Source organism: Aplidium turbinatum, chromosome 3, assembly GCF_918807975.1.
Source record: "Aplidium turbinatum chromosome 3, kaAplTurb1.1, whole genome shotgun sequence".
Lineage (NCBI taxonomy): Eukaryota > Metazoa > Chordata > Ascidiacea > Aplousobranchia > Polyclinidae > Aplidium > Aplidium turbinatum.
The window spans coordinates 16,553,532-16,580,669 of NC_137474.1; the positions used below are offsets into that span (position 1 = coordinate 16,553,532).

Below are 27,138 nucleotides of genomic sequence, written 5' to 3' on the forward strand. Positions count from 1 at the left end.
CCATGAAAGCGCTTGAAATCATCGCTAGGATAGGAAAGGGCATACGTGGGGTGCATTTCAAAGACCAGACAAGTTGAACGATATAGCTTCTTCCTGCAGAGTTAACATCCCACGTTCAAGCTCGACCCAATTTGTTTACATCGACAAAGCGCTGACTTTGACCGAGGTTAAATATTCACCTTGTTGCCTTACCGGAATAACCTTTTCAGCCAAAGGCTAAGTCCTTGGCTATTGTCAGCAAGTAGTGCGCTATAACTCCATTGCCAAACACTAGATTAGGCTATGCGCACAAACAACCAAACGAATGAGTTTGAAAGTGATTTTCAAATACTTGTTACCGCTCTTTTACTAACCAAGCAGTGAATTCATACCGCACATAACTTAATCAGAGTCATGGTGTCCTTTTGTTAAGTAGCCTGTAACAAAGTGTCCAGTCACTCAAACATTCTTCTAACTTTACAACCCTGGATGTCAATGCTTCATCGCCTGGTAGTAGAAACTGCTCGGTGAACGGACTGGTTCCTTTTCATTAACTTATCGTAGACCCATAGCCTTACGGAACTAAAATATTTTTGGAGGGCAGCACAAAAACTTTCCCAATCTGCGTGCTTTTATTGAAAATTCCCAAATGCAGTATACATATCGAAATAGTTATCTGCATATGAGCTTGATAAAATGAGTGCCTAAATGAACATGTTGATTTGTACAGACTCATAGAAGGATGAATCACATTCATGTGATTTCATATTTTGTTGGTGCCCAAATTAACATTTGAATGTTGATTTGGACGACTTCATGGAAGGACCAATCAAATTCAGGTGATTTCATATTTTGTTGGTGCCCAAATTAACATACTGATTTCAACAGTTTCATGAAAATATCAAGGAGACAATTAATAGCTTCTTATGTAACATACAGTAGTTTGCCCAAATATTTGTACATTCGTACGATGTTTTGTACGTCGTATACGACATAAAAATAAAATGGTAAGACAAATTTGACACCCAAATGATAAAATCGTGATGAAGTAGGCTGCAATAGACCAGCAACCTAAATGATTGTTTGTTGAAAGCGAACAGGTTGTGGTCTACTGTTGTAGACTGTGCTGGATAAATTTCCAATTCACTTTTGACGTTCTGTTTTTTCTCAACCATGGACTAAATCAAGGAGTAAAACGAAGAATTACTTCATAAATTTCTTAAACCAATAAACAATAAACCACAATGTTTTCAAAATAAAGTTTTCTGCAGTGTGATGATGGGCCTTTCAGATAATTAATTGGCATTTCAGTAGCATTGGATTAACATCTTGCATTTTATGCCATTTTTATGCCTACTTTTTACTTGTTGCGGTTTGGATGTGGTTTATAGTATTTCTTTAATGGATAAATTTGATTTAGGTTTTTAATGTTATTTGCAGTTGTAGGTGATTTTTTTCAGGTGTTAAGAAATTGAATACTATTTTTATTTGAATATGGCGTAGTAGCCTACTATGAAATATTCACAGCAAACCTATAAATTGGTTATATCATTGTTTGAATAATCTTGTCAGGTAATATTCTTTATTTTTTCCTTTAATTTTTTTTTAAAAAGATGTTGCACCTACCTGCGTATTGCGCAGTAGCCCAGTGTTTTTCAACCTTTTTTGAGCCACGGAACACTTGATGCATCAAAATTATCTTTGAAACACCAAATTTTTTTTTTAATAATGCAATAAAATAAACATCACAACAAAGCTTTACTCACTTACCATTTGTTTTGTTTTTTGGTGCGATATCTGGGCCTGTTCGAATGAGCACAAAGTTGGTGTTCGGCCATAAATTGCAGAAAGACAAACGCAAAGCTCTTGTGATTTTAATTTTTGACCATTGTTCCATGGAACACTGGTCAAACTAATAAATTTAGTGCGGAACACCTGACAACCTTTCACGGAAAACTAGTGTTTTGCGGAATACCGGTTAAAAATCACTGCTGTAGCTCTTTTGTTTAGTAGCTTACCTTATTTCGGTTTATAGCATGCCTAAGCTATCGAGTTTTGTCTCTCTTATCTTTCTCAAGGCTCTGTCATGTCATAGGTTAGTAGCCTAACCTAAAATAGAGTTTTCGCTACGAGGAATAAAAACAAAACCAAACAAGGGAAGGGAATAAAAAAAATTGCGGAAGCAGTCGCTGTCGACCACGCCCTTCATTTTCCAAGCTGTCGCACTGTGGACTCAGGTTTAACCAAAAAGTTCTGCTAACAAATGTGATTCCTGGCTTTTATTGCATACAAAAATCTATTTTTCAATAAAAGTGATGATTGTTTGGAATGGTTTAGCAGTAAGCAATAGGAAAGCAGGGGATTGGCTTACTGGAAATTGAGGTAAGCTACACCAGCTAGTTTGGTAAGACAGAAAGAGATAAATTTATGTTAGGTCATTTATAGACCATTAATAGGCCATCTCTTGCCCAGCCTAGAGACACTCGACTAGATAGATGTTTATTGGATAGATGACTAGTAGTGTGCAGATAAATGATTAATATAGACACACGTTCCAACAACAATCGTTATCTTGGAATAACCGACTCAGCAGTTACATATATTTTTTTACCTTTAACACAAACTGAGTCACTTGTGTCTTGTATTCAATCTCTTTCCGGCAGCTTAGGAAGTAGCTCTAGTTGCTTTTTGCTGGGCTGAAGCTTCAGGTTAGCAGTGTATTTTTGGGGGTTAACTTTTGAAGTTAGATAAGCGTATTTTAAGTATTCGGTGAATATGCAGGCAGTCTAATAAGCGTCTTTTAGGTATGTTTGGAATTGAAGCTGCAGTTTTGGACGAATATTGACAATCAAGCTTTTAGTAACCTACAAACGAATTCCGGAAGCATGCATGGATTTAGTGAAATAGATTGGTTAATACAATGTTAGTGGAAAGGAAACTTAGTTGAATCATCAGCAGATAAAAGTAAGCAACAAACTGGTGATTTAAATTTATGTTTATTTCTGTAGGCATATATGCAACTTTTACTTAATCATTAACTTGCTTTAGGTTCATGCTGTAGTAGATCTTGATAACAGTAGAATCTCCGATAAAGTAAGTCCAGCTATTGTACAGTAAATGTTTTATTGCATAATACATTATAATCTTTTTATAACCTAGTTTTTAGTTTTGTTTTTTATTTTTTTTAACGTTAAGTTTATTTTTACTTTTCTCCAAACTAACATTAGGAGTGTTCCCTTCAGTCATGGCATGGAAAAAAATCAGTGCGGAAGAAAGCTTTGCAGAGTTAAATAATTACACTCTCGCACACAAAAGATTTGACACATGAATTTAACTTACTAGATCTCAGTGTTTTAATTAAAAATAGGTAGGCTACTTCTTAGGCAGTAGGGAATCTAGGGGGGCATTTGGTCACGTTTCTCCTCAAAAAACATAAAAAGCATGCAATTTTACTCCATTTTTTAAAATTTGCACTCTTGCTTGCTCATTTACACTCCATTAAGCTATTTAGCTGTAGGCTAGGCTACATGGTTTTACATCAGCAGAGAGTTTGAAATGTAAAATTTATCCATGTACCGCTGAGAAAAAAAATGAAATATTCCGAAGTAAAATCATTAGGTTACTTAATTATTCAACTACCTTAAGTTAACAACTAAACGAACCTATTTGATTGGTAACAAAGGTATGAGGTAGGCCTATGGTGTGTCTTGTATATCATACGAAAAGGCGTCGGACTGACAGTTTATTCCTGGAAATTTGCATACTTGCAAGGGCTCTGAACTACTGATGGAGGGACGGTTACCGAGTTTGACAAAGTGAAGTTTCTACTTGTTGTCTGTGAATTATGTAGCCTACCCATAAGGTGCCGCAGAATGAAGAGTAGTTCTGAAATGCATTGCTCAAGCGCATACCCCGAGAACCGGAACCAGCGCCACTTGTTTTTGAGTCTAGGGCTTAACCACTGAGTTAACGGAGCGGATAACGTAGAGAGGCTATTCGTACGGATTTTTTGGAATTTCTCTACTAGCCAAGTGATGTTCATGAAAGGCACAGACAAAACGCTTGTGCTCATTGTGTCAAAAAATTGTTAGAAAAACTAGCAAGCAGATTTTATCAAACAAATTTAGTATTAAAAGATATATAGGCCATGTAGCCTATGTCACGTGTCAGAAGCAGGCCCGGATTTAGGGGGAGGCAGAGGGGGCAGTTGCCCCGGGCCCCCCGACTTTTGAAGGGCCCCCTATGTGGAAAAAATGTGATTTTGTATTATTTTTTCCTTTTGGCCTTTAAAGTTTCTGCAAAATGCTGTGCAGTACTGGACTGATGCTACTGAAGACGTAGAGGTGGTTTTTCGCGCCATAGGCTTGAAAAAAAAATTTGCACGGGGGCCCCCCGATCTAAAAGTGCCCCGGGCCCCCCATCAGCTAAATCCAGCCCTGGTCAGAAGTCTCCCTTACTTTCAGCTGCATCTACAATTCCTTAAGGATAAAGGTAGGCTACTATAGTTTTAGAAGTATTTACATTACTGAACTAAAGTAGCTTATTTCCAACCATGCAAAGTATTCTTCAGTACTTGCATGGTGAGTACCTTTACTAAGCCTCAGCATTAAGTTATTCTATAACGCTTTTCAATTTGTTTTTGTTAACGACATAAGTTAGTTGTTTAAAAAGCGTATTGATGCTATATGTATAGTAGTTTGTTCAGATGCAGGTAAAATTACTGTATAAGTGTTATTCGTGAAGAGGGCATCATGTGATGTCGAGAACGTTAGATGTGAAATTTGTTTTAATGTACGCAGTAGCGTATTCAGGGGGGAGGATAAAGGGCGATGGCCCCCCCTAATGATCAGGTAAAACAAATTTTGCAACAAAAAAAGTTGTAGCGCAAAACGTAATTGCTTGGATGATTCATCTTAGCGCGGGTGGGGGAGGGGGGTGCGGCTATACTTTTTGCGATGTAATTTGTCAATGATATACTGAATTTCCAAATCAACTTCTAGTTTAATCTTGATTACAGTAAGTTAAAAATATTTAATTAAGCAAGCAATCACAAGTAGCCTATACACTGCATACAGTGGCGGCTCATCCAATGGTGCTACAGCACCACAAAGAAGCTCCTACAAGGACCTACGTTCTACACATACGTTGAATTCTGCAATGGTGAATATTAGAAGCTGCGCAACTGTGTTGCAAGACCTAAGGGGCGATAATAGGCTTTTTCACCAACTTTTTGGCAAGGCTTGCTTAGTTTTTGGCGAAGAAATCCGAATGCCCCGGAGAGCACCTAGACAACAACATCGACCTAACATTCCAGCTGAAACTGCAGAGATCTATTTCAAACGAACAGTTTTTCTTCCTTTTCTTGATAATTGCATGGCACAAATTCACGAGAGATTCAATGAGCACTGCTCGCTAGCTTTTAAAGAGCACATTTCAGCCTTCATTAATTCATGAAGATGAGGACTGCCCGATCGACGAGATTTTCGGCTTCTACCATGAAATGCTGAATGTGGAACCAAGCAATTGCTTTGCAGCTATTGTTGAATTGCGAAGATGGAGAGCGAATTGGCTTGCAGTTAATGTGGATAAACGACCTGCAACTCTTGTGGATGAGTGTCAAGCTGTGCTGAACAACTCGACACTTATCTGATTATATCCATAAATTACTTCGAATCTTTGCTACGCTTCCATTTACAACTGCCTCCAATGAGCGATGTTTCAGTTTCACTAAAGTACCTGAAAAATTATTACCGCACGACCATGACCGAGCCACGTTTGGATGGTCTAGCTCAGATGGATTTAAACAAGAATATTGTACTCGAGTATGATGCAGTCATTAATATATTTGCCAAGCGAAGCCATCGCATTAAACTGTAAATTGTCATTGCTAATCGCCGAGAATGTTCAAAAGGTATTCGAGGTCGGAAGGATTAACTTATTGTTTATGTTCTTAAGTGTTTGATATCTTTTGTTGGTTCATTGATTGGAACAGTAACTTACTTCTGCGGATTCGCTCTTGATTTTGGACCCCCTCCCCCTATCTGACGGTTTTATCTAACCCCCTCCCCCGTTCTGATGCATTATATGACATTTTGGTATACCCTCCTATTTAAAGAGTCAAACAAATCTAATTTTAATTCAAGTAGAAAAAATTGAACCAATTAACAGCCATTTTTATCAAATTTGAGCTTTCTGTGTAGCCTACTACCGTTGAGGCTGCCCCTTGTGTACTACTCCCAGACCCCTATTGGCCTCCAGTCGCCAGGTCAGCCGTTACGCGGCTGACTGACACAATGTCTTCCCCCCCCCTAACAAAATTTCTAAATGCGCCACTAAATCTACGGTAGTTTTTGCTTTCTGCAAATTTTAAAAATTAAACGTTAATATCTTTAACCTGGCAGCGTTACTCGGCTCCGTATGCTTATGGTACAACAAGACAAACTCTTTACCGAAGCACTATTATTTTATTTGTTTTCGATAATTATTAAATGATGTTTTAGTATACATGTTATGGACTACCTTATGTAATGCCTGTAGCCTATTACTGTAGCGCACCAAGCATGGAGCTAAGGGGATCAAACCCCCCCCCCCAAACTAGCCATCAAAAATGAAGTTTTTGTATGTTCCCGATTTATACCTTTTGCTTACAGGTTAGACATGAATAACTCACAACAATACAACAGGGCTGGGCATTATAACAATATATTTTACATATTTACAAATAGTTTTAACAGTCGAACGTTTTCGGCTTAACTTAAAGCCCTCATCAGGAACCTGAAAATATTTATAAAAATGCAACAAGTTTTAACTTCTTGAAGATAAAATCACATTAGGAAAAGGCAACTACATAAATAACTACAAAAAAATTGCCAGGGAACGTGATACACCAGGTAAATGTTGAGGAGAATGGACGCGCCTCCAGCAAATAATTGTTTGTTTAAATTTGGGTTGTAAGCTTTGTAGCATTTGATTAACACTGCTTCCTGAATTTTGGTATCAATTTGGGATTTGCCTTTGCGTAAAATTTTAAATGAGTCAGCAGAGAATTTTCGATGTGTGCAAAAAGAACACTCTATGATATGGTCTTTGATGGCACTTTTCTTTAACTCCCGAAAGTTCAGATGCTCCCATACTCTCGTGGTTGTGTGATGGACATACCGATGTACCGTACGTCAATGCTGCATCACACAGACATGTAAAATTGTATAGGCTACGACATTTTGAGCAGAGAGACGAAGGCGTCTGGGACTTTAGTTGAAAATACGAACTAATTTTGAATGTTTTGTAAGGAGAAAAAACGTCCACATCAAATTTACTGTTTACAAAATTAGTGTTTTGTTTCAAATTGTTTTCGTGCTAGTTGTTGATTTCGAACTTATTTGTGTTGAAAAACAGAAAGCTAATTTTATTTTGTCATACAGCTACATGACAAAAAAATCGAGATCTATAGAAGATTGCGAAAGTGGGCGTAGGGATGAGGATGCTGATGGTGCTAGTAGCATGGGGTTCACTAGGTCAACTTCTAATCTGAGTAACTGAGATGCCTTCGTTGCTATTTAGATGTCGCACGATCATTTCGCCGTAGAGTGAGAAAAGATCAAGTGACACTTATTGAAAATTACGGTGCTCTTGTTTTTGATCAAGTTTTCTGCTTGCAGGAAAGTTGACATGTCTTGTTCCAAATCACCCATCTTTGATTGATTGATCTTCATTGAGTACAGCCTTCTGCATACCTCTTCTCCAATCAAAGCGTTTGTTAAGTTGAACAATAGGACTGCTACCTGCCGATCAACAAAAATGCCAGGGAATTCCTCTAATTTGAGTAAGTAAAAAAAATCTTGTTTTACTTTATACAAGGCTCGTGTCAGTTAATTAGTCGAGTTGACTCGTGACTTTCGTGATAACATGTTATGTCGAAGGTGACGTTTGACTACGATCTTCGTCTTCTTCAAAATAAAGACGTTTCGAGCAATTACAAGAGTGGGTTAAATGGTTTGGGCGATCGAAATGACATGTAGTTCTCGAGTCAGCTGCTCCCCTTATTTTTGGCTTGCCATTAAGTATCTTTGCAGAAACACATCCGCATGCTTTGGAGCGGTGTCGAACCCACGTTCTTTCGATTATCGGTGAAAACCACTCATTCCACTACATATTAATCCCTTTGCGTTGTCATCTTAGCAATTTCAGCGTTTTGCGCTGACGTTTCCTAAACCAATCTCGCCTGCTGTGGAAGGTTTTCACAAAAGATTGTGTCAATTAAAAATTTTGACTAGCTGAGAATAATGCTTTGCAGCAACATTTCATAGAATTTGCATGGATAAAAAAAATTTAATGTCACATCGTCACTGTTTGTTTGCACAAACAGCATAGTTTGCACAAACAGCAATGTTTGCACAAACAACATGGACTTGCCAGCAGTTTGTCGAAAAACTGATAAATTACACCTTAATTTGTATAGGCCCACATGATTAGGCTGCACGCAGTGGTAAGTGACTATTCAGTTTGCTTTTAGCCCGCACCAATTTGAAATGACTGCAAGGCAATGGTGCCGTTACAACGCTACAATAACCTTGATTCAATTAAAGTTTAAACATAATTTCTAGGTCAGCATCAAAAACAAACATCTTTTGAAAATGTGAAAAAAGAGACGTACAGGTTAAACACGTTCCTAACACGTGCCCTAGAAAACCGACATCCAGATCCTTGCCAACTCGCAAGGCACGGGTTCTATTTTACAGGGTACAAAAACCGATTGAAGTGCTTCAGGTAAGTATGACGATGTGGGATGCGTCAATAAGTGATATTTGTCAGCAGGAGTTTGTTTCGGAAAATTCATTACGTCTTTTACGTCGTAGACGTAGTCGTCGTTGTACGTCTTAGTGCGTCGTAGACGTCGACTACGGTACTCGACTACTCGTAAAGCTCAATTTGAAAATTAATGAAAGAGTATTATGGGCCAGTGGAAGTCAACTTACGGTACATGTAGCCTACTTCTATAGCGGTGAACAAAGTCATTTCAAGAGATAAGCTTAGCCCACGTGGTAAACAAGGTTATTTCAGCTGGTGCATGCTAATTATCAAACGAGCTTCTGTAAACCTAGCCTACATGTCTTCAAAATCTAATTACAATGGTGACATAAAACTTTTATTCTTCTTCAGCTGCCAAGCAACCAAGGGAGACTGGTCTACTCTTGACAATCCCAGATTAAAGAAATGGCACTCTCGTAGTTGTGCGCTGGTACTGGGAACGGAAATCAGAAACCAACCTATTTTAGGTGACCCGATCTTATTTGAGAATTCTGAAGAATCGTCAACTTCAAGTGCGACCAAACAGGTGGCTGTGGTGCTAACAAAGCATTTAAAAATATACTAATTCTATTACTTTTTACTAGCACTATTGGTGAAAGCTGAGGCAGCAATTAGCGATGTGGTCCGGTACTCAGTTACTGAGCTCTGGGGAATGAGACAATAAAGTTATCATCACTCTGGGTCTTCGGCACTAACGAGAGTAGAGTAGCCAGTTCATTTCTCTCGACCGTCTTTCAGCAATTACGCCCACCCAATTTGCATTACCCCGTGTAGAAGTGATCGTCTATCAACAACCAGCGCCGGGAGCCAAACCAGGTTTGCACTGTTGGAAAGACAACGCCTTGTACGTTGAGCCATCCTATCTAAACTTATTGAATTACCTCTGAATTAGCGATAATAACATATTAAAAACAGTAGTCGTAACAACAAACTTAAGCCTCCTGTTTTAGAAAGCGTAAAGTTTATAGAACCATGGTAATGTCATGTTGTGTTTGTCTCTAGTCTCAGGACAAAGGTGACACATTGAACTCAAAATGGAAAAACAACAAAAACTTGAGGTCTGACGTTCGCAACCAGCAAAGAGTAGATGCTGCACCTTCTAGACCTCCAAGAATGAGTGATGCTGCACTTTCTAGACCTCCGAAAAGGAGTGATGTTGCACCTTCTAGACCTCCTAGGAGGAGTGATCGTGTACCTTGTAGACCTCCGAGAAGAAGTGATGCTCCTCTTGAAGATCACTTAAGTTTAAAAGCACAACGTGCGAGCGATGCCTCAACGTCCGGATTACAAACCTCTTCTTTGTGGAGCGATTCTTCTTCCGATTTGGGAAGACTAAACATTAGCCAGAGGTAAAATTTGAAATACTTTTAACGTGTGAATGTTTTTGTGTTAAGTAAATAAAAATGTGGGTTATTGAATAAATCAGTCTGTGTAAACTTCTTTCATATTACCCACCACAAAAGCTGGAGGTGCTTAAGTAGCCAAGTATCTTTCCTCTTGTAAGATCTCTCCATTTGCGATCGTAGGATCGCCAGCATCAAGAAAAAAAATCATCCTGCATTCAGATTTTCCTCCATGCATAGAATAAATCATAATGCAAGGTATTGTGCCATTGTGAATCACTGATGGTGAATAGTGTAGTAGGCTAGCTTAAAAAACTTACAGAAAACAAACATTTTAAGCCTTAAACATTTATCTTATTCTGTATCGCACATTGAATTTTATTCAGTAGCGTTGACAGGAAGGTCCAGGGGATACTTTTGGACCCAGACCCAGGATGGCTTTAGAAGCTTTTAACCTTTCCAAGGGGTGCAGAACCTTGTAAAAACGACCCCATATTCTTTAAATAGAATTGTGTTTTTTTGGATGCGTCTTGATTTGAGGTCGAGGATCTCATTGGTACCGGACCGTAATTATCCTCTCAACGCCCTGATCTTACTAATCCATTTAGATTTGTGAAGCAATCACTGTAGATTGCATTTAACAGCGTAATGTCGTTGCCCACTCAATCTCACAACATTCTCTTCGGCCGTCTACTGCGCCTTATACCTGAACATTCTGGAGTAGTTCAGTATAACGTGATTCCATGTTTTCTCAGAAGGTGTCCAAACTACCACAACCTGATTTGGACCATGCTCATCATATTATTTTATCTTTCACCATTAAGGTGTTTGGAACAAAAAAGTGGTAGCACTACGAGCTACAACAATTTATATACCAGCACGTCAAACAACAGTAAGATATGGCAAAACCTTGAAAGGTTTAAAACGTGCCTGAATAATTTTTAATGTAGGACAAGTATAGCCTATGTCAAGCTAGCACGGCCATAATATTCACAACACAAACAGAAAAAAGGCACAAGGTAAAAGGCGAATTCACCTAGTCGAGACCATAAACTACAACTGTGACGTATGTTTTCACAGGCGAGACACAAGAGAGAATTCATCTCTTTCTGCTCTCAGAGCGAATGATCCAGTGGATAGTGAAACCGAAAGTTCCTCATATTACACTGCAGCAAGTACTTCAAGAAAAGGTTTATTGTTTTGTCTGGTTTCTGGTAAGAAAAACATCTTTGCACAAAAAAGTAAAAAAAAATTACGAATTTGCCTATTATAAAGTAACTCAATAACTTACAACCATTGTCCCTACACATTTAGAAAAATGCATCGAAACTCTCTATAGTTTAGTTTTTAAGTTTTTCAACAAATGCTCATACTTTTGAATCTTTATGGGTGTCTGATTTTAAATTCTAACTTATGATTTGTTACCCAATGCTTGCGATCAACCCTTACCATGCATCGTTAGTCCCAGTCGTAAAGTGTTTAACCCTTTCAGGGACAATGGTACATATGTGTACCATAAAAGTTTTGGGCTTACGCAACTAAAATAAACATTTTTTTGTTAATTTTACGTTTTTATGGTATTCTGCTACAATGATTGTTCAATATAAAATTAGAATTTCGAAACTCTGGATGATTTTTCACACATTTCAAAGGTCGGTTTTTGAGCAGTTAGCGCAGTACCACGGTGACGTCTGTTCACGGTATGTTTGTGGAAACAACAAGCAGCAGTTTGCTCTATTTCATTCAGAAACATAAAGGATAGTTGTTGTATTGTAATATATAAACGTTTTTACCATTGTTGAAAGTATTTTAGTATTGAAAAAAATCATATAAATTTTATGGTACATATGTGTACCATTGTCCCTTAGGGGAAATATCAGATAACTTTTCAGATCTTATTGAGGTGCCTGTAGGCAGTGTGTTTTCGTGTTGTTGCTGATTCGTAGCTCTTTAATATCATCAAATGTTAATAGCCTATGTACAATTGTACATATATGCAAACATTGCACCAGAAAAACACTCCAAAACAGAACAAGCCATATATGTATTGAGTGTAATGTCCACCTGTGCTATGTAAATGGTAGAAATTGCTTCTCATTGTACCATGAGTGTGGCTAACTGTACTGAACTGTCACCATTTTACTTGGAAGATGTTTTTGTATGAATGTGGGAATTTCTGGTTTCCATCATCATGTTATTTTGCATGGAAACAACACTTTTATAATAAAAAGGGTGAATATGGGGCTGAGTTGACCCCCTATATGTGTTGAGTGTAATGTCCACCTGTGCTATGTAAATGGTAGAAGTCGCTCCTCATTGTACCATGAGTGTAACTAACTTTACTGAACTGTCGCCATTACACTTGGAAGTTGGTTCTGTATGATTGTGGTAATTTCTGTTTCCATCATCAAGTTATATTGCGTGGAAACAACATTTTCATAAAAAAGGGGGTGAATTTGGGGCTGGGTTGACCCCCTAAATACCTAACATTGAATAGTCGTGTGGGTAAAATCTTTAAAATCACAAGACTGTAAAGCGAAAGTGCTTATGAAAAACAATAGGGCTCCTCATATGAAGCAACTATAATCAAAAGAGTTATCAATAAAATTTCCCCTAAGGGACAATGGTACACATATGTACCATACCGTTTTATAATAAACAAACAAACAAATTTAAAAAAAAATTCTTAAATTCAATTTAAGGTGCCATTTTAAACTACAAAACATATTTATTTGGAAAAAAACTTTCTTAGAAATATTATATCCCTTAAAGGGTTAACTAGACTTAGCCAAATATTTTCAAACAACTTCAGAGTTTTGTGAAGGCAAACCGTAGAAATTGTTACTTTCTTGACTGACTGCATTTCTCCCATGGTAAAGCATGGAGCATGAAGCACGCAATATATAATAAAAAAGCGAGCTAAGATCTATATTGGAGTGGTCAGCACAACTTTTAAATTTAAAGTTTTTCGAGCATACAACTATTATTTCTAACTACTATTCATAATTTTTAAAGACCAGGATCATATTCATATTAAATATAAGCAGGGCCGGCACGTCCATTAGGCGAACTATAGGCACACCCCTAGGGTGCAGCTTTCAAAGGCGTGCAGAACTTGCGTTTTCTTGTGCGAGTTTCGTAAATTTTTTGAAATTGTTTTTATTTAAATAAAAATGTTTTGTGTTTCGAATGCTACACTATACTCTAATTATCCGACTTGTAAATGCAAAGTCAAATTTTAAGTGTCTTGAATCTTTTTCTTTGGGTTGTGCAAACGTACCCAATAGCATGCTTCAAAACGTTTCAATTTTGAAACGTTTTCTACATTACGCAAAAATTTTGCAATATTATTTCTCAGCTTCAATCAATGGTAGGGTAGTTTCGAGTGACATTTCTCAGGCGGTATCCGTATCAAGATTTTCAGTCAATGGTTCTCTACCTGCTGCGGCCCAAATTTGGGGCGAGAATAAATTGAACAATTGGGACCGCAAAGTCATTGCTTACGGGAGAATTGCAAAAGAATTTAAAGCGAAATGAGATCGTTACTGAACCGTGAAATTCATTTCAGCAAAACGTAAATGAGTTTTATGAACTGCAGCAAAAAAAGCTTAAGACTTATTCTTATAAAAGTGGTTCCAACCGATATAAAATTGAAAAAGCTGTGATTAATAGCATCCCTGGAAGACTTCCTAAATTTATCATTCGTCACGGTTTGCTGTGGTTTCTTGTGCAGCAAAACAATGTCTGAAATGTTTTAATTGCTTTACGAATTCTAAGTTTCTGGTGCTTCCGGTATTTACAACAAGCCCTGAGCAAAATTTTTCGATGCTGAAACTCGTGTCAAAACGTTTGTACTGCAATGCATCAGGTCTGTCTGGATGACTTAGCTACAACATCTCTAATGTTTGATAACGCTTCTCGTTCGACTAGGCAAAATTGGTAGTAAAATTTGCAAGCTATAAACATGAGGTTTTAAAGTAATCTACATTAATTTAAAAGTTTACGCAAATTCCCGCAAAATTCATAATAGCCTATTTATTGCTCACTAATTAACATGCAATGTGGTGCAATGGAGCGCAACAACTGAAGCTTGTCTAGGGTGCAAAATAACCTTGAAATATTTGCTATTGGCGCATCCAACTTTAGTGTTTAATAAGCCTACACTATTTTGTTGCGACATGTCTGTTCCAGACAATGGTTCACCTAATCAAACGTCATATAAAAACCGTTCAAGTCTACTGAATATGACGTCATGGAAGTTGCTAGAAAATGTGCCAAAATTGCACCAGCGTTCATAAGAATTGTGTCAAACCTGTTTGGGCCTGTTTGGGCCTGTTTAAACAGGAAATATTACATCAGCTTTAAACACCTGTTGGAATGACTTCATAATTGTCTTTCATTATTGCGTCACAGTACTGCATACGTGAATTTGAGATATTGCTATCTATTCTGGTCATTCGTAAAATGATTGTTTGAGAGTTAGTCGCACATTTAACTGTTGGCTTAGTGCTTGCTAGCTGGACAAAAGTTCCGTCTTTTATCCAAGTAATCTGTTCTGTAGTGACAGTTTTCAGTGGTGTACGGCGTTGCACCCCCCTCGTTTTCGATAGCCTCGGGCTAATTTTACAGAAATACACTGTTTGAAAAGAAGTTCAAGTGTGTGTTTCTTCGGTCATTATATACAGACGAACGGATTCGGGAACTTTATGTTAAAATTTTCCCAAGAAGAGATTATGGTTTACCGCTGTGACCATAAAAAATAAAAGACGATTCTCTGTCTAGTGTTTGGCACAGAAGCACTTAGAAGCAAAAAAATAAAAGACGAAGTTTGTTAGTTGGTAGGCTAAGAAGCATTTAGAAGCAAAGAAATAATAAAAGAAGATCTTATTGGTTGGTAGTCTAAAGAAGCAAAGAAAATTAAAGACATTTCTTCTCGGTAGGCAACTGAAGAACTTTAAGCTAAAAAGTAAAGACATTTCTTCTCAGTTTGGTACAGAAGAAAAATAACTTTGACATTTATTGGCAAGAAAGAAGATTAAAGGCAATCCATCTGTGCTTGAAGATTCAAGTGGAAGAATCCAAGCAAGTTTTGTGGACGTTTGGACTTCACATACTCGTACAGCTACGGTATCGTGCATTTAAATTCTTTTTTGTATTTTTACGGTCTTTGCAGTTAAGTTTTTTATAACTACTGTAATTTTGTGTGTTTGTGTAACTTAATTTTTTAATTGTTAAATTTAGCCCTAACATTTAATATGTCTACACTCGGTGGTGACAGGGACTCGACCGCCGTCGACTCGACTGAGTTTAAGCCTGATGATGTTCTTTGCGGTCGGGCAGGCCATTCTGGGGAGGGACCCATTAACGATGAGGCTAAGTCAGTTCGAGAGGCCCGGCATCTTAGACGGGATATTTTGACTCAAATTGGGAAACTTTCTGTGGCCCTAGGTTCTTTGAGTGATAAGCAGGAACTGTTAATTTTTCGATCTAACTTATCTACTTTAGAAGAGGAATTACGGCATTTCCATGCTCTCTTGAGTAAAATTTTTAACTCTGCAATCTTAGCAGAACTTCGTGATAGGGTAGATCCCGAATTTAACTCGTTAAAAAATAACTTCGAACAAAAAGAAAGTGAGTTGTCAGATAGGTTGGATGCTGACATACATCCTGAGGATAGCGCCTCAAATGTAAGCACTAGGATGTCTGAGAGCTCGTCTCGGATAGTTGCACAAATTAACCTACAGCTAAGACGAGAGGAGCTCCAGATCCAAGCCGAGGCCATAGCGAGAGCTGAGACCATACGAGTTGAGGCCGAAGCGAGAGCTGCTGAGGCCGCCGCGAGAACTGAGGCCATTCGAGCTGAGGCTGCCGCGAAAGCCGAAGCGAGAGCTGCTGAGTTCGCACTCAAAGACGCACAGTTGAGGGCTGAACAACGTAAGGAGGTAGCTTTAGCTGAATATCGTTCTGAGTTGGGCTCCCGGCGTAGCTCTAGGAAGGGCTCTTCTAGGCATTCCAGAAGTGAACATCAATCGCAGTTTAATTTACCTAACCTTTTCCAGACGCCTGTTCAATCTGTAAGTGGACCTGTACAATCCACATGTTTTCCAGCTGTTTCAGGAGGTCTCGGGGCCGCGGCTAAGGGTCTTCCGAAGGCTGTAGAGCCAAGGTCTGCAAATTACAACCGAACTCCTCCCCCAGAGCGTACAGGTCACGGGGCCGCCATTAGCAGTAATGCTTTGCCCCCTTCAAAGTTTTCTGCGCCGCTAGTTGCTGATCGCCCAGCTACACGTAATTTGGGTGGTTGTGAGAGGCGTATCGTGTCTCCTGATTTTAACGTGTTTGAGGATCGTGATCAGGCTGTGCATGTGACTGAGCCCACTCACCCCCTTAAGGGATATAGCTTGTCTTCTCCCGCTAAATCGAGTTCTCAACAGCAGGATTGCTTTTTTGAATACCAAAATAGTAGGACGTTCTTCGATAAGGCGGCCTTGATTGGTTACGATGGTAATAATATGCCATTTGTCTTCTTTAAAAATCGTGTTATGGCCTTGATGGCAGCTTCGCCCTTTAAGGGAACTCGTTTGACTTTGTTGCAAGCAGCTTGTGTTAGAACAGCTGCACAAACGATTGCTAATTTGGTTTCCGACACTCCTGGCTTGTCAAAGGAAGACAGGATAGAAATGTCGTTAGCTCGCTTGTCCCAACGTTTTGGAGTTCGTGGAGGTCTTTTCGCAGAACCAGAAATTAGAAAGTATCGCTATGGTAGCAAATTGACTTCTATCTCTTCCAGTGATTTGAAAGAGTTTAAAGATGAATTGTCGCAGTGTTTGCTTTACGCGAAAGCTTATGGTCAGCGTGATAAATTAGAAGGACGTTTTGTTTTGGATTTGGCTAAGCGACTCCCGTTTGACGCTAAGCAGCGTTATCTTGACTTTTTAGGTGATCAGTATGGTAGCACTGAGGACCCTACTTTTCAGAGTTTGTTTGAATTTGTAGTTCGAGAAGAAACGCGTAAGTCGACTGATTTTAGCATTATGCTAATGGGCGATTCTGGGGAGTCGCAGCATTTTAAAAAGTTTGGCAAAGGAAAATTGCCTTCATGTCCGGTTAGGCAGACGTCTGTAAAACCCCATGATAATGTCATGTCAGGAAGTTCGCAGTACTCGACTGCTGTTGGCGCACCGCGCGGTGGTGAGGCTAGACGAAAAGACCTGCCGGCATGTATTTGTTGTTCGTCACGTGGTCAAGTTGAATATCATTTTTTGTCTAATTGTAAAGATTTTTTGCGCTTGACACCTAAAGATCGGAGAGATGTCATTGTGAAAGCTGGCAAATGCTTGAATTGTTTGCGCCAGCATATGGTTAGAGACTGTAATCATGCAAATAACTGTCGTAAGTGTGGACCTACCAACGATAGGAAACACTATTTTCTTCTGCATGATTTTTATGTGACGTCACGTGATTCTCTGGATTTGATCGGTAAAGATGATTCTGGTGCCAGAGTTCCTGTCCGTAATGTTAAGATTGGAAATGTTAAAGCAGCCTTTAACCGCGTTACTGCTGCTCGTGTTTTGAATCCAATGACTGGCAAATCGAAGTTGGTGTATTGTCAGCATGATCCTGGTTCGCAGTTGACCTTTGTTTCGAGTGACTTGGTGTGCGAACTTGGTCTTAAACCGTATGATAAAGCGTCGTTTAAAATGGATACTCTGGCTGGTCAGAAACCTACTTGTGCTGACCTTGTTAAACTCAACATTCAGTCGTTAGAGACGAATGAACTGTTTTGTGATATAATTTCGGTGGTTAACCCAGCTTGGGCTGACGATGTTAAGACTTTACCACATAAGCAGGATTTAAGTAGTTTCCGTCATTTTCATGACGTGAATATGTTTCATTTGAATGATTGTAGTACTGTAGATGTACTGATTGGAAACGACAACGCTTATTTGATGTGGGCAAAAGAAGAACGTGTTGGTGAAAATCGCAGTGAACCGCATGCTTTACTCACTCCTCTCGGTTGGTTGGCTTGTGGTGGTAAGTCACCCTTAGTTGAAAGCGTTGCTAAAGTGTGCAGAGTGCAGACGTCTTCAGAGTCGGATGTCATCTCTGGCTTTCAGCGTAAAATTGAGTCTCGCGATATGGAAATAGCAGACCTGAATAAAGTCATTCAGGATTTGACTTTGCAAAATGAAACCTGTGAATTGTCTCGCAATGATATTTTGGCTAGAGAACTTGTCGAACCGAATATTGAGTTGAAAGATGGTCGATTTGAGATACCTGTTCCGTTGAAGGAAGATATTGATCTACCTAACAATTTTGTGTTGGCGTCAGATAGAGCTGCTGCTTTAAGAAAGAAGGCTTTAAAACAACCTGAACTTCGTGATTTCCTTACTGACACCATGAAAGATCTTAAATCTAATGGCTATATTGAGCGTGCTGGTGAAGCAGGAAATGTCAAGGGATTTGAATGGTATTTACCATACTTTGTGACGTCACAATTAAAAAAGCGCATTGTTTACGATGGCAAGTCTGAATTTCGAGGAACTTGTGTTAATGATGTAATGTTTTCGTGTCCTGATTTGTTAAACTCTCTGGCAGATCTCTTGGCTAGATTGCGGCTTGGCAGATTTGGTTTCGTGGCCGATATGACCAAGTACTTTTTTCACATTTTGGACTCTTCAATTCGTAAGCCCAATTTTATTGAACTGCTTACGTACACAGGCAGTGCCGTTCGGATCGTGAACGAACGCCCTTTGGTACCTTTGAGTGACGACCCTAGGGATTTTACTGTCATCACCCCTGCCTCACTTTTGACCCCATACTTAGACCCATACTGTGCTGTTGGGCAACCACATGATCGTGACCAATTAAGAAGGGATTATCGGTTCAATTTGTCACTTTCTCAGCAGTTTTGGAGTAAATGGATCGATTTTTACTTGCCAGGTCTTCAGGGCCGGAAAAAATGGCTAAAAATGGCCGAGAATTTGGAGCCTGGTCAACTTGTAGTGGTAGGTTCTCTCCAAGACATTGGTAAACGTGGGAAGTATCAACTTGGGAGGGTGCATGAGGTAGTTCCACAAATTAGGAAAGGGAAGCCTGTGGTTCGTAGAGCCAAAGTTGCCGTCTGCAACTATGATGAGAGTACGGGGAAAGTGAAAGTAGACTACGTGTTGAGGGATATTTCGTGCCTCGCCCCCGTAAAGAACACCTAAGTGTTAGGGTTTGAGCCTGGTTTTGTCTGCGGTGGTCGACCTTTGTCTGAGCCCGGAACAGTCGGTTATTAGCGCAACCATTGTATATAGCGTCATTTTAGCGTGTACCTATGGTACCAATTTCATGTATTGTCGTGTTTATTCTTATTGCTGTTCATTCTTTGCATGCCCTTTGTATTTGCGTATTAACTTAAACGTGAGTGATTCAAACAATTAGTGTATCATGTGTTTTTATTCATTGGCTCACAATTGTCGTCAATTCTTTTTTAGTTATGCCATGTCAGACTGTCATAACTAGGGGCCGCTATGTTCCAGACAATGGTTCACCTAATCAAACGTCATATAAAAACCGTTCAAGTCTACTGAATATTACGTCATGGAAGTTGCTAGAAAATGTGCCAAAATTGCACCAGCGTTCATAAGAATTGTGTCAAACCTGTTTGGGCCTGTTTGGGCCTGTTTAAACAGGAAATATTACATCAGCTTTAAACACCTGTTGGAATGACTTCATAATTGTCTTTCATTATTGCGTCACAGTACTGCATACGTGAATTTGAGATATTGCTATCTATTCTGGTCATTCGTAAAATGATTGTTTGAGAGTTAGTCGCACATTTAACTGTTGGCTTAGTGCAGGGGTTCTTAACCTTTTTTGTCTCGTTTACCCCTTGCCGAATAAAAAAAGTAAAATTTACCCCCCACCGTTTTGGTGGCCCCTTGTGATGTCATCGTGTCCAGTCAACCATGCGAAGAAATGCAAAACATCTTTTTTTGTCTGGATTTATCTTGACGGGGTCCTGTGAAAAATAATGTCTACTCGAATGACTTTTGTGTTTGCTTTCCACGAACACTTTTGGAGATTCTTGGAACAGTCGTTGAAAGAGCTACTCGCATGTCGTCTTTGGGAACAAAGCGAGATCGATGTTTTGTTTTAATAGTTAACAATGAAGAGAACCCTGCTTCACACAGATAAGTAGTTGGAAAAGGTATAATAACTTCAAATGCACGATTAGTCAGCGTAGGAAACTCTTCAACTAATCCTCACCAAAACTTGGAAAAGTCCCCATTGCACGATAAGAATTTGGAACAAAGCGTTGTTGAACATTGAAGATCAATCAATTCATCTTTGCAAAGATCATCGTCAGCAATACTTTCTAACTTGGCTTCGAAGGGATGAGTTATCCAAAGAGCAGTAGCCTACTGTTAAAACTTTCACCTTCGAAGTAACCGTCAAACTAAAGTTCTTTTTTAAGGCGGGAAGGTGCTGGCATATTTCGACTTCGAGGTCAGAAATCTCGTTGCGACTTCTACTGACTTTTTAATCATCAAATGTTGGAGAATTTGTGTAAATTCCTTTTTGAACTCTTCTACTCCACAGATCTAATTTTGTCTGAAAGCCCTGAATTTTATCATGTACATCTATAATGGTAACACTTTTTCCTTGCATTTGCATATTGAGCTGGTTCAAACTTGAAAAAATGCCTGTCAAGTAAGCCAATACACCAAGAAATTTGTTGTCGCCAAAGTGCTTACTCAACGGGATTTGCGTTCTCGAAGAAAAACTTCGATTTTACCATATAGTTCGAAAACTTGAGACAAAACAAGACCCCTATAGAGAGCCACCGAACTGCGGTGTGATAAAGAACAGAGTGTTCTGACCCCATCTGATTACAAACCACTTTGAAAAGACGATGATTAAGAGCATGTGCCCAGATAAAATTCACACATTCAACCACATGCTTCAATACTGCTGCTTTCAAATATTCTGGACGGTTTTACTTGCCAGTACATGTCGATGAAGGGCACAGTGAGTAGAAATGATGTTCGGTGCGCGTTCTTTCACCACAGTTGTGAAGCCAGACTTAGCACCGAGCATAGATGAGGCACCGTCTGTGCAAAGTGAACCCACATTATTCAAGGATACATTATTTTGTTGAAAGAAATTATCAATTTTTTTCCTGTTTGCCAGTATCCATTTTTTCCAAAAATGTAGCACACATAAGCTGCTGAAATGAAACTGGTAGTCTACTTGTGTGGAGATAAAAGAAAAAGACGAAAGCTTACATTAGCCTAAGCATAAATTTTGAATCAAAATCGAGTGCAACACTACCAGTTTTTTAATAACCAAAAAAATGAAGTTTACTTTAATTTGATTCAGTAAATTTACCCCCTCTGTAGGTGAAATTTACCCCCAGGGGGTAAATTTACCCCCTGTTAAGAACCCCTGGCTTAGTGCTTGCTAGCTGGACAAAAGTTCCGTCTTTTATCCAAGTAATCTGTTCTGTAGTGACAGTTTTCAGTGGTGTACGGCGTTGCACCCCCCTCGTTTTCGATAGCCTCGGGCTAATTTTACAGAAATACACTGTTTGAAAAAAAGTTCAAGTGTGTGTTTCTTCGGTCATTATATACAGACGAACGGATTCGGGAACTTTATGTTAAAATTTTCCCAAGAAGAGATTATGGTTTACCGCTGTGACCAATGTCTGTGAAGCAAGGGACTTAACATTGACTGTTAACTTTTTTGATTGATTTCAGATACTGAAGGTTGTACAGGTGTTGAGAATACGCCGGTCCCAAGCGTAAACAATACACACAATTGTCGTTTCGAGAAACGAAACGATAATAACCAGCAGAACTCTTCTACCATGTCTAATCAACTTGAAGAAATGGAATTTCCGAGAGAACAGATACACGAGGCCATTAGGTGCTGAAACTGTTTATTTCAGTATTTTTGACAACCATTGACAAGAAAATACCTTTGGATAAGTTTAACAGCTGACTTTGGTTGAAAAACTTGACTTAGATAAAAAAAAATGCAGATTGGCGATGAAAATTACATATGGTGTCACAGTTTGACGTTTCGTTGTTTTTGTTTCAGGCAAAAAGGCCGCCAAGCCACTCTGAACCAATTGCTGGATCATTTGGTTTTGCAAAACCAAGAAATTGAAAAGGCTTCTTTCTTCAGAAACGGTCTTCGCTCTGAGAGCACTGTGCCAGTAGATCCACCCCCAGACTACTCATATATACCAAACACAGTCCCAGGACCAATGACTATGACCATGTCGTCGTTTGGGGAACAGCCTGTGTCGGGGCTGTGCACTTCTTCCGCAAGTGGGGATGATGAATCAGGTAGAGAGACCCGTGTAGGCATCGTAAGGATGGACAACCCCTCACCACTGGCATTACGTGAAGCCATGATGACACTGTTTCAGGTTAGTCTGAAATCAAATTTCTTGTTGGTTTTACTTTCTAATTAATATTTTTTAATAATGTACCGGTAGCTTATTGTTTGGGTTCCTATGATTGCATAAACTTTACCTCATTTCTCGTGCAAGTAAAATAATATTGTTAAAAACGACAAAAAACTATTTATTCTACAATAGTTTTTCGTTTGCCACAGCCGGCTTCTACTAACCAGCAGAAAGATTATATTGTACAGTCACACAAGTTTAAGTTTGTGTTCAGTTAAGTTTAAGGAGATTTCCTCAGCTCAAGAAAAAAATTCCCCCCAATCTGGTTAGTCTTCTTGATCTGGCATTACTCTTTTCAGATCCAACATTGCACCCTGTTGCATTGTCCTTAAACACATAAAAATAAACTTGAATAGCACTGATGATCGAACTATCAACCGCGGTGTTGTCAGACTCCCACTACTGAATTTCCTTATCTGGTAGCACTGTACTTGCTACCCGATGAACTGGCAGTGGGCTGAAGTAGAAAGGCAGCAGTTGGATATTTAATGGACTAGAATATAAGACAAGAATATACAAGATGTGATGTGCAATAGCCTATTTGAGATTGCAAAAATATTTATATTGTTTTTTTTTCAGGATTTTTCCTCAAAGAAGTAAAAAAAGTCTTTCAAATAGCTTTTGGCATGGATCTTCGTTAAACATCGAAATCTGATATTCTATCTTTATGGCACAACTCTTGACGATGAAACTCCCCAGTCCATATCTTTAGTTTGTACAGTGCTGTATGCCGAGTTTCCACTGATTGTATACTACAATAATATGATATAGTAGTAATCGTAGCAACAGAATTTGTAGGGTCATTGTTTTTGTTTCCAACGCTGCAACTACTGTATATAACAATATGTATTTGGGTAGTGGACCATTAAAACAAATAAAGTAAAAGATACTGAAGACTAATCAATCAAGTTGCCGTAATTTCCATACAAAGAAATTCGCCATTTTTACATTGATTCCACGTCTGCAGACGTTAAATCAATGTAAAAATAACGGATTTTGCTATTTGGGTTGCTTGACGTCACACCTCAATGCAGTCGCTGATATTAGCAAAGTTATATTCGCCAACAAGTATGTTCTGTACATTACAATTGCTATGTTATTTTTTGAATCATTATGTCGGCTAAAACTATCTGCTTAGTTGTATAAATGTACAGTAGTTAGTTGGCTTTTAAAAAATAAAACTTTAAACACAAAAAAACACACAAAACAAGAAATATTAAGCATAAAAAATAACAAAAAAAATACAAACAAATATGTAACTTTTATTTTGAGCTACTTTTTTGGTAATAACCACGTCTTGTATAAAATCACTTTTTCAAGTTAGTTACTTTCTTTGTCTTCCCTGCATGCTACCGCTTGAAAGAATAACGTAAAAGGTTCGCTCCAACTGTTGTCAGTTGAGTGATCCGCAGTGGCGTCGACGGGGGGGAGGTACTTTGGGACCCGGGTCCTGGATAATTTCAGGGTCCGGAATTTTCAGGTGGCCCAAGAACGAAGAAAACATCGCGTACTCCTTGGAATTCTATAGGTTTGTTTAGTAGTCTCTTGTTTGGTGGGAGCCGAACTTCCCATCTGTTTCGAGCCGAAATTGTTCTCTTAACGGCCCTGGTGATCCGTAGCCTACTGGCATGGCAATGAGAATGACCTTAGAGTTTTTAATCTATTGAGATCAATCAGTTTGATTGAAGTTTGATGTTGATGGTTGAAGTTGAATGTTGCAGTTGAAAGCCGATTGTTGAAAGTTTTTTTGTTTTATTGTGAATGACCAATGACCATAATTTTTGTTTATGTTTTTGTAAACTATCACTAATTCTTTGAACACACTTTTTCCAAACGAATTTGAATTCCTTTGTTTCCTTTTTGCAGTGACTTTAGAACCGTGCAATAATATTGAGTAGCCTACCGGTAGCCTATATCTCAACAAAACAAAAGTTCTCATTAAACATACAATAGTTTACAAAGGAAACATATTGTCAAGACACTGAACGTTCAAAAGCGATAAGGATAAGGCAAATACACACATTTTTGCAAAACAATAAAATCTTAATCATAATAAAAATGGAGATGGAGCGTCCTTGAAGGCTGTCGAAGAACACTTTATGCTACGTTTAGGGAGCTTGTTTAATTAAGTTTCTCTATCCCGTTCTAGCAGACTTGACCCTCTCACTAAATTATCTTTATCCTTTGCTTTGTTTACAGAACTGGGATTAAAAATAGATTTTCACACAACTAAATTATTGAACATAGAGTAAGTCGCAACCATCCCGGTGGCATGTAACATGGTACTAAACTGAAGAAAACTTAAAAGTGTTGCCTTTCCTTTCGTGCAGGTAAAGGAGCAAGCAAAACTTAAGCAAGCCCGAAAACATAACAAATTATGCCTAAAGCCCACAAGTAAATCTGACACAGTGCGTAAGGTAAATGAGCCTCCGGAACAGGAGGGTGCTCACATACGTGCTCAGCTCACCAGAAATATTCCAAAACACCTTTTTGCGATTTTGAAGTTTTTTTTGTGTTGCACAGTGTAATTACGACATATGCTATCTCACTGGTCTGCGTATTTGTAATTTGTAGGTCTCTGCAAAAGATGGGCTGTTTTACCTGGTAGACGCTTTAAAACCCTTTGCGGTCCTCTTTTTTTTACCGTTTCGGTCACCACAGGTCCGATTTTTTTTTTTTGCATTTTTGGGTAGTTTTATATGTGTAGATTACGTTTGTGAATTTTTTTTGTCGAAGTTTTTTTTAATTTTAATTTTTTTAGCTTATGGGGTGCCAGGGGCACTTTTAGATCGGGGGCCTCCGTGCAAATTTTTTTTCGCGTCTATGGCGCGAACGCGAACAACCATCTCTACTTATAAAGTAGGACTGTAGGCCTACAGAATTTTGCAGAAACTCCAAAGGCTGAAAGAAAGAAAAAATAACACAAAATCACATTTTTTCCACGTAGAGGAGCCCGGGGGGGAGCATAGGCTACTTCAATCGTAGGGGAGCATAGGCTACTTCAATCAACCAGAAAAATAGCTTTCTCCACCACCGCAACGCTTTTCGTGTGAAAGAGTATGATGCGCAGTAATGATCAGAACGATCAACTGCACCCATATTTGCAGTGTCTAGCCTACATCTTCCTGCTTCCATTTTGCCAACGACGATGGGGTGCAGTGTCCGCATTGTGCCAGGTGCTGAGCATCAGCATCAAGCGTTTATCTTGCCATCCAAGTCTTAGAATATTTGTAGATGACGGTATGCTTTCACCTGTAAATTTTGCAATCGCAAACGCTTTACTTCAGTGGGTAGCCCCCATTTGGTAGGTGTTTGGGAATTATAAGCTTTGAAGGCAATACGCCCTTTGAAACCAACTGGCTACCACAGTTTCACCAACTGTTTTCCAGTTCAAACTTAACTTCAATTTAACCTAAGTTTGGAGAATAACCCTAATAAATACCATCTAGAATGTACCAAAACCGATAACAAATTTTCTAACATTCGTAGGATGAAGGTGGACCTGTAAAAGCCGCTGTACACAAAAGTCATCTCAGGGATGTAGGTGGACCGCATTACATAATTTTGTTTATCATCCCAGGGATGTAGGTGGACCGCAAAGGGTAACATAGGACAATTTCCCCTATCAACTAGCTGACTGCAGTCATTGTGACCCTTCTAGCACTCAGCCAGAGAGTTGATTCTTGCTTTGAACTTTGTTTGGTAATTACAGAAGAAAAAAGAGTAGCCTAATGGCAGGGGTGGTAATCACACCCACGTCATCGAAATAACTACTTCCATAACCCTCAAACTGCTAAGCCACGCTGCTTACAGCAAAACGTTCACTTAATTTCCTCAATGACTGGAATCAGCTAATTTAAATGTTGTCTTCTGATTGGTATATAATCCTTATTTGCTGCAACGACCTGCAGATTACAAATACTCTACCGATTTGATACAGATGTAACAAACGCCTCTGTCTCACGCAATTTAATGAAGCTATTTGTGCTCCCGTGCTCTAAAACTTTGGATGGGTTATTGCCCTAAGTCCTCCCTCCCTCATGCGGTACACCTGAATACTGCGTAGTTTTAGCTTTTTTGCTTTGAATTTTGAAAAAAAAAAGCAAGAAAAACCGAAATGTAAAAAATCATGTAACTTTTAATTACTGGGTTTCCGCTGTCTTTTTGATGCGTTATAATCACGTCTTGTATGAAAATTACTTTTTCAAGTTGATTGTTTCAATACTTTTCCCGCATATTGTTAATCACTTCGGGAAAGAAGTAATTTTGCTGTAACTTTGAAGCTGCAAATAATGATCAACAAATTAATCGATTATTTGTTGTTGTAGTTTTAATTTACGAATTTTTGCTGTATTTTTAAATTTTTTAGTTATGGTACAGTAGATTTCGCCTATAGTGACACCTGAAGGGACCGCGGAAAAAGTGTCACCATAACCGAAGTGTCACTGTAGCCGAATTCTACTCAACTGTTGCGTATGCAAACGGGACTTTGCAACAGGTGTCACTATAGGCGAAGTGTCACTATAGCCAAAGTCACTATAGGCA

The 27,138-nt window shown here is 38.8% G+C and overlaps 1 protein-coding gene across 1 annotated transcript; it reads left to right on the forward strand.

The window, feature by feature from the left end:
* The first annotated feature begins 9,900 nt into the window (after positions 1-9,900).
* LOC145766588 (uncharacterized) lies at positions 9,901-22,463 on the forward strand. Its single transcript, XM_082578306.1, has 5 exons — positions 9,901-10,136; positions 11,211-11,344; positions 21,878-22,046; positions 22,221-22,377; positions 22,455-22,463. Exons 1-5 carry the CDS (start codon positions 9,901-9,903, stop codon positions 22,461-22,463), a joined length of 705 nt encoding a protein of 234 aa, XP_082434432.1.
* The last annotated feature ends 4,675 nt before the right edge of the window (positions 22,464-27,138 follow it).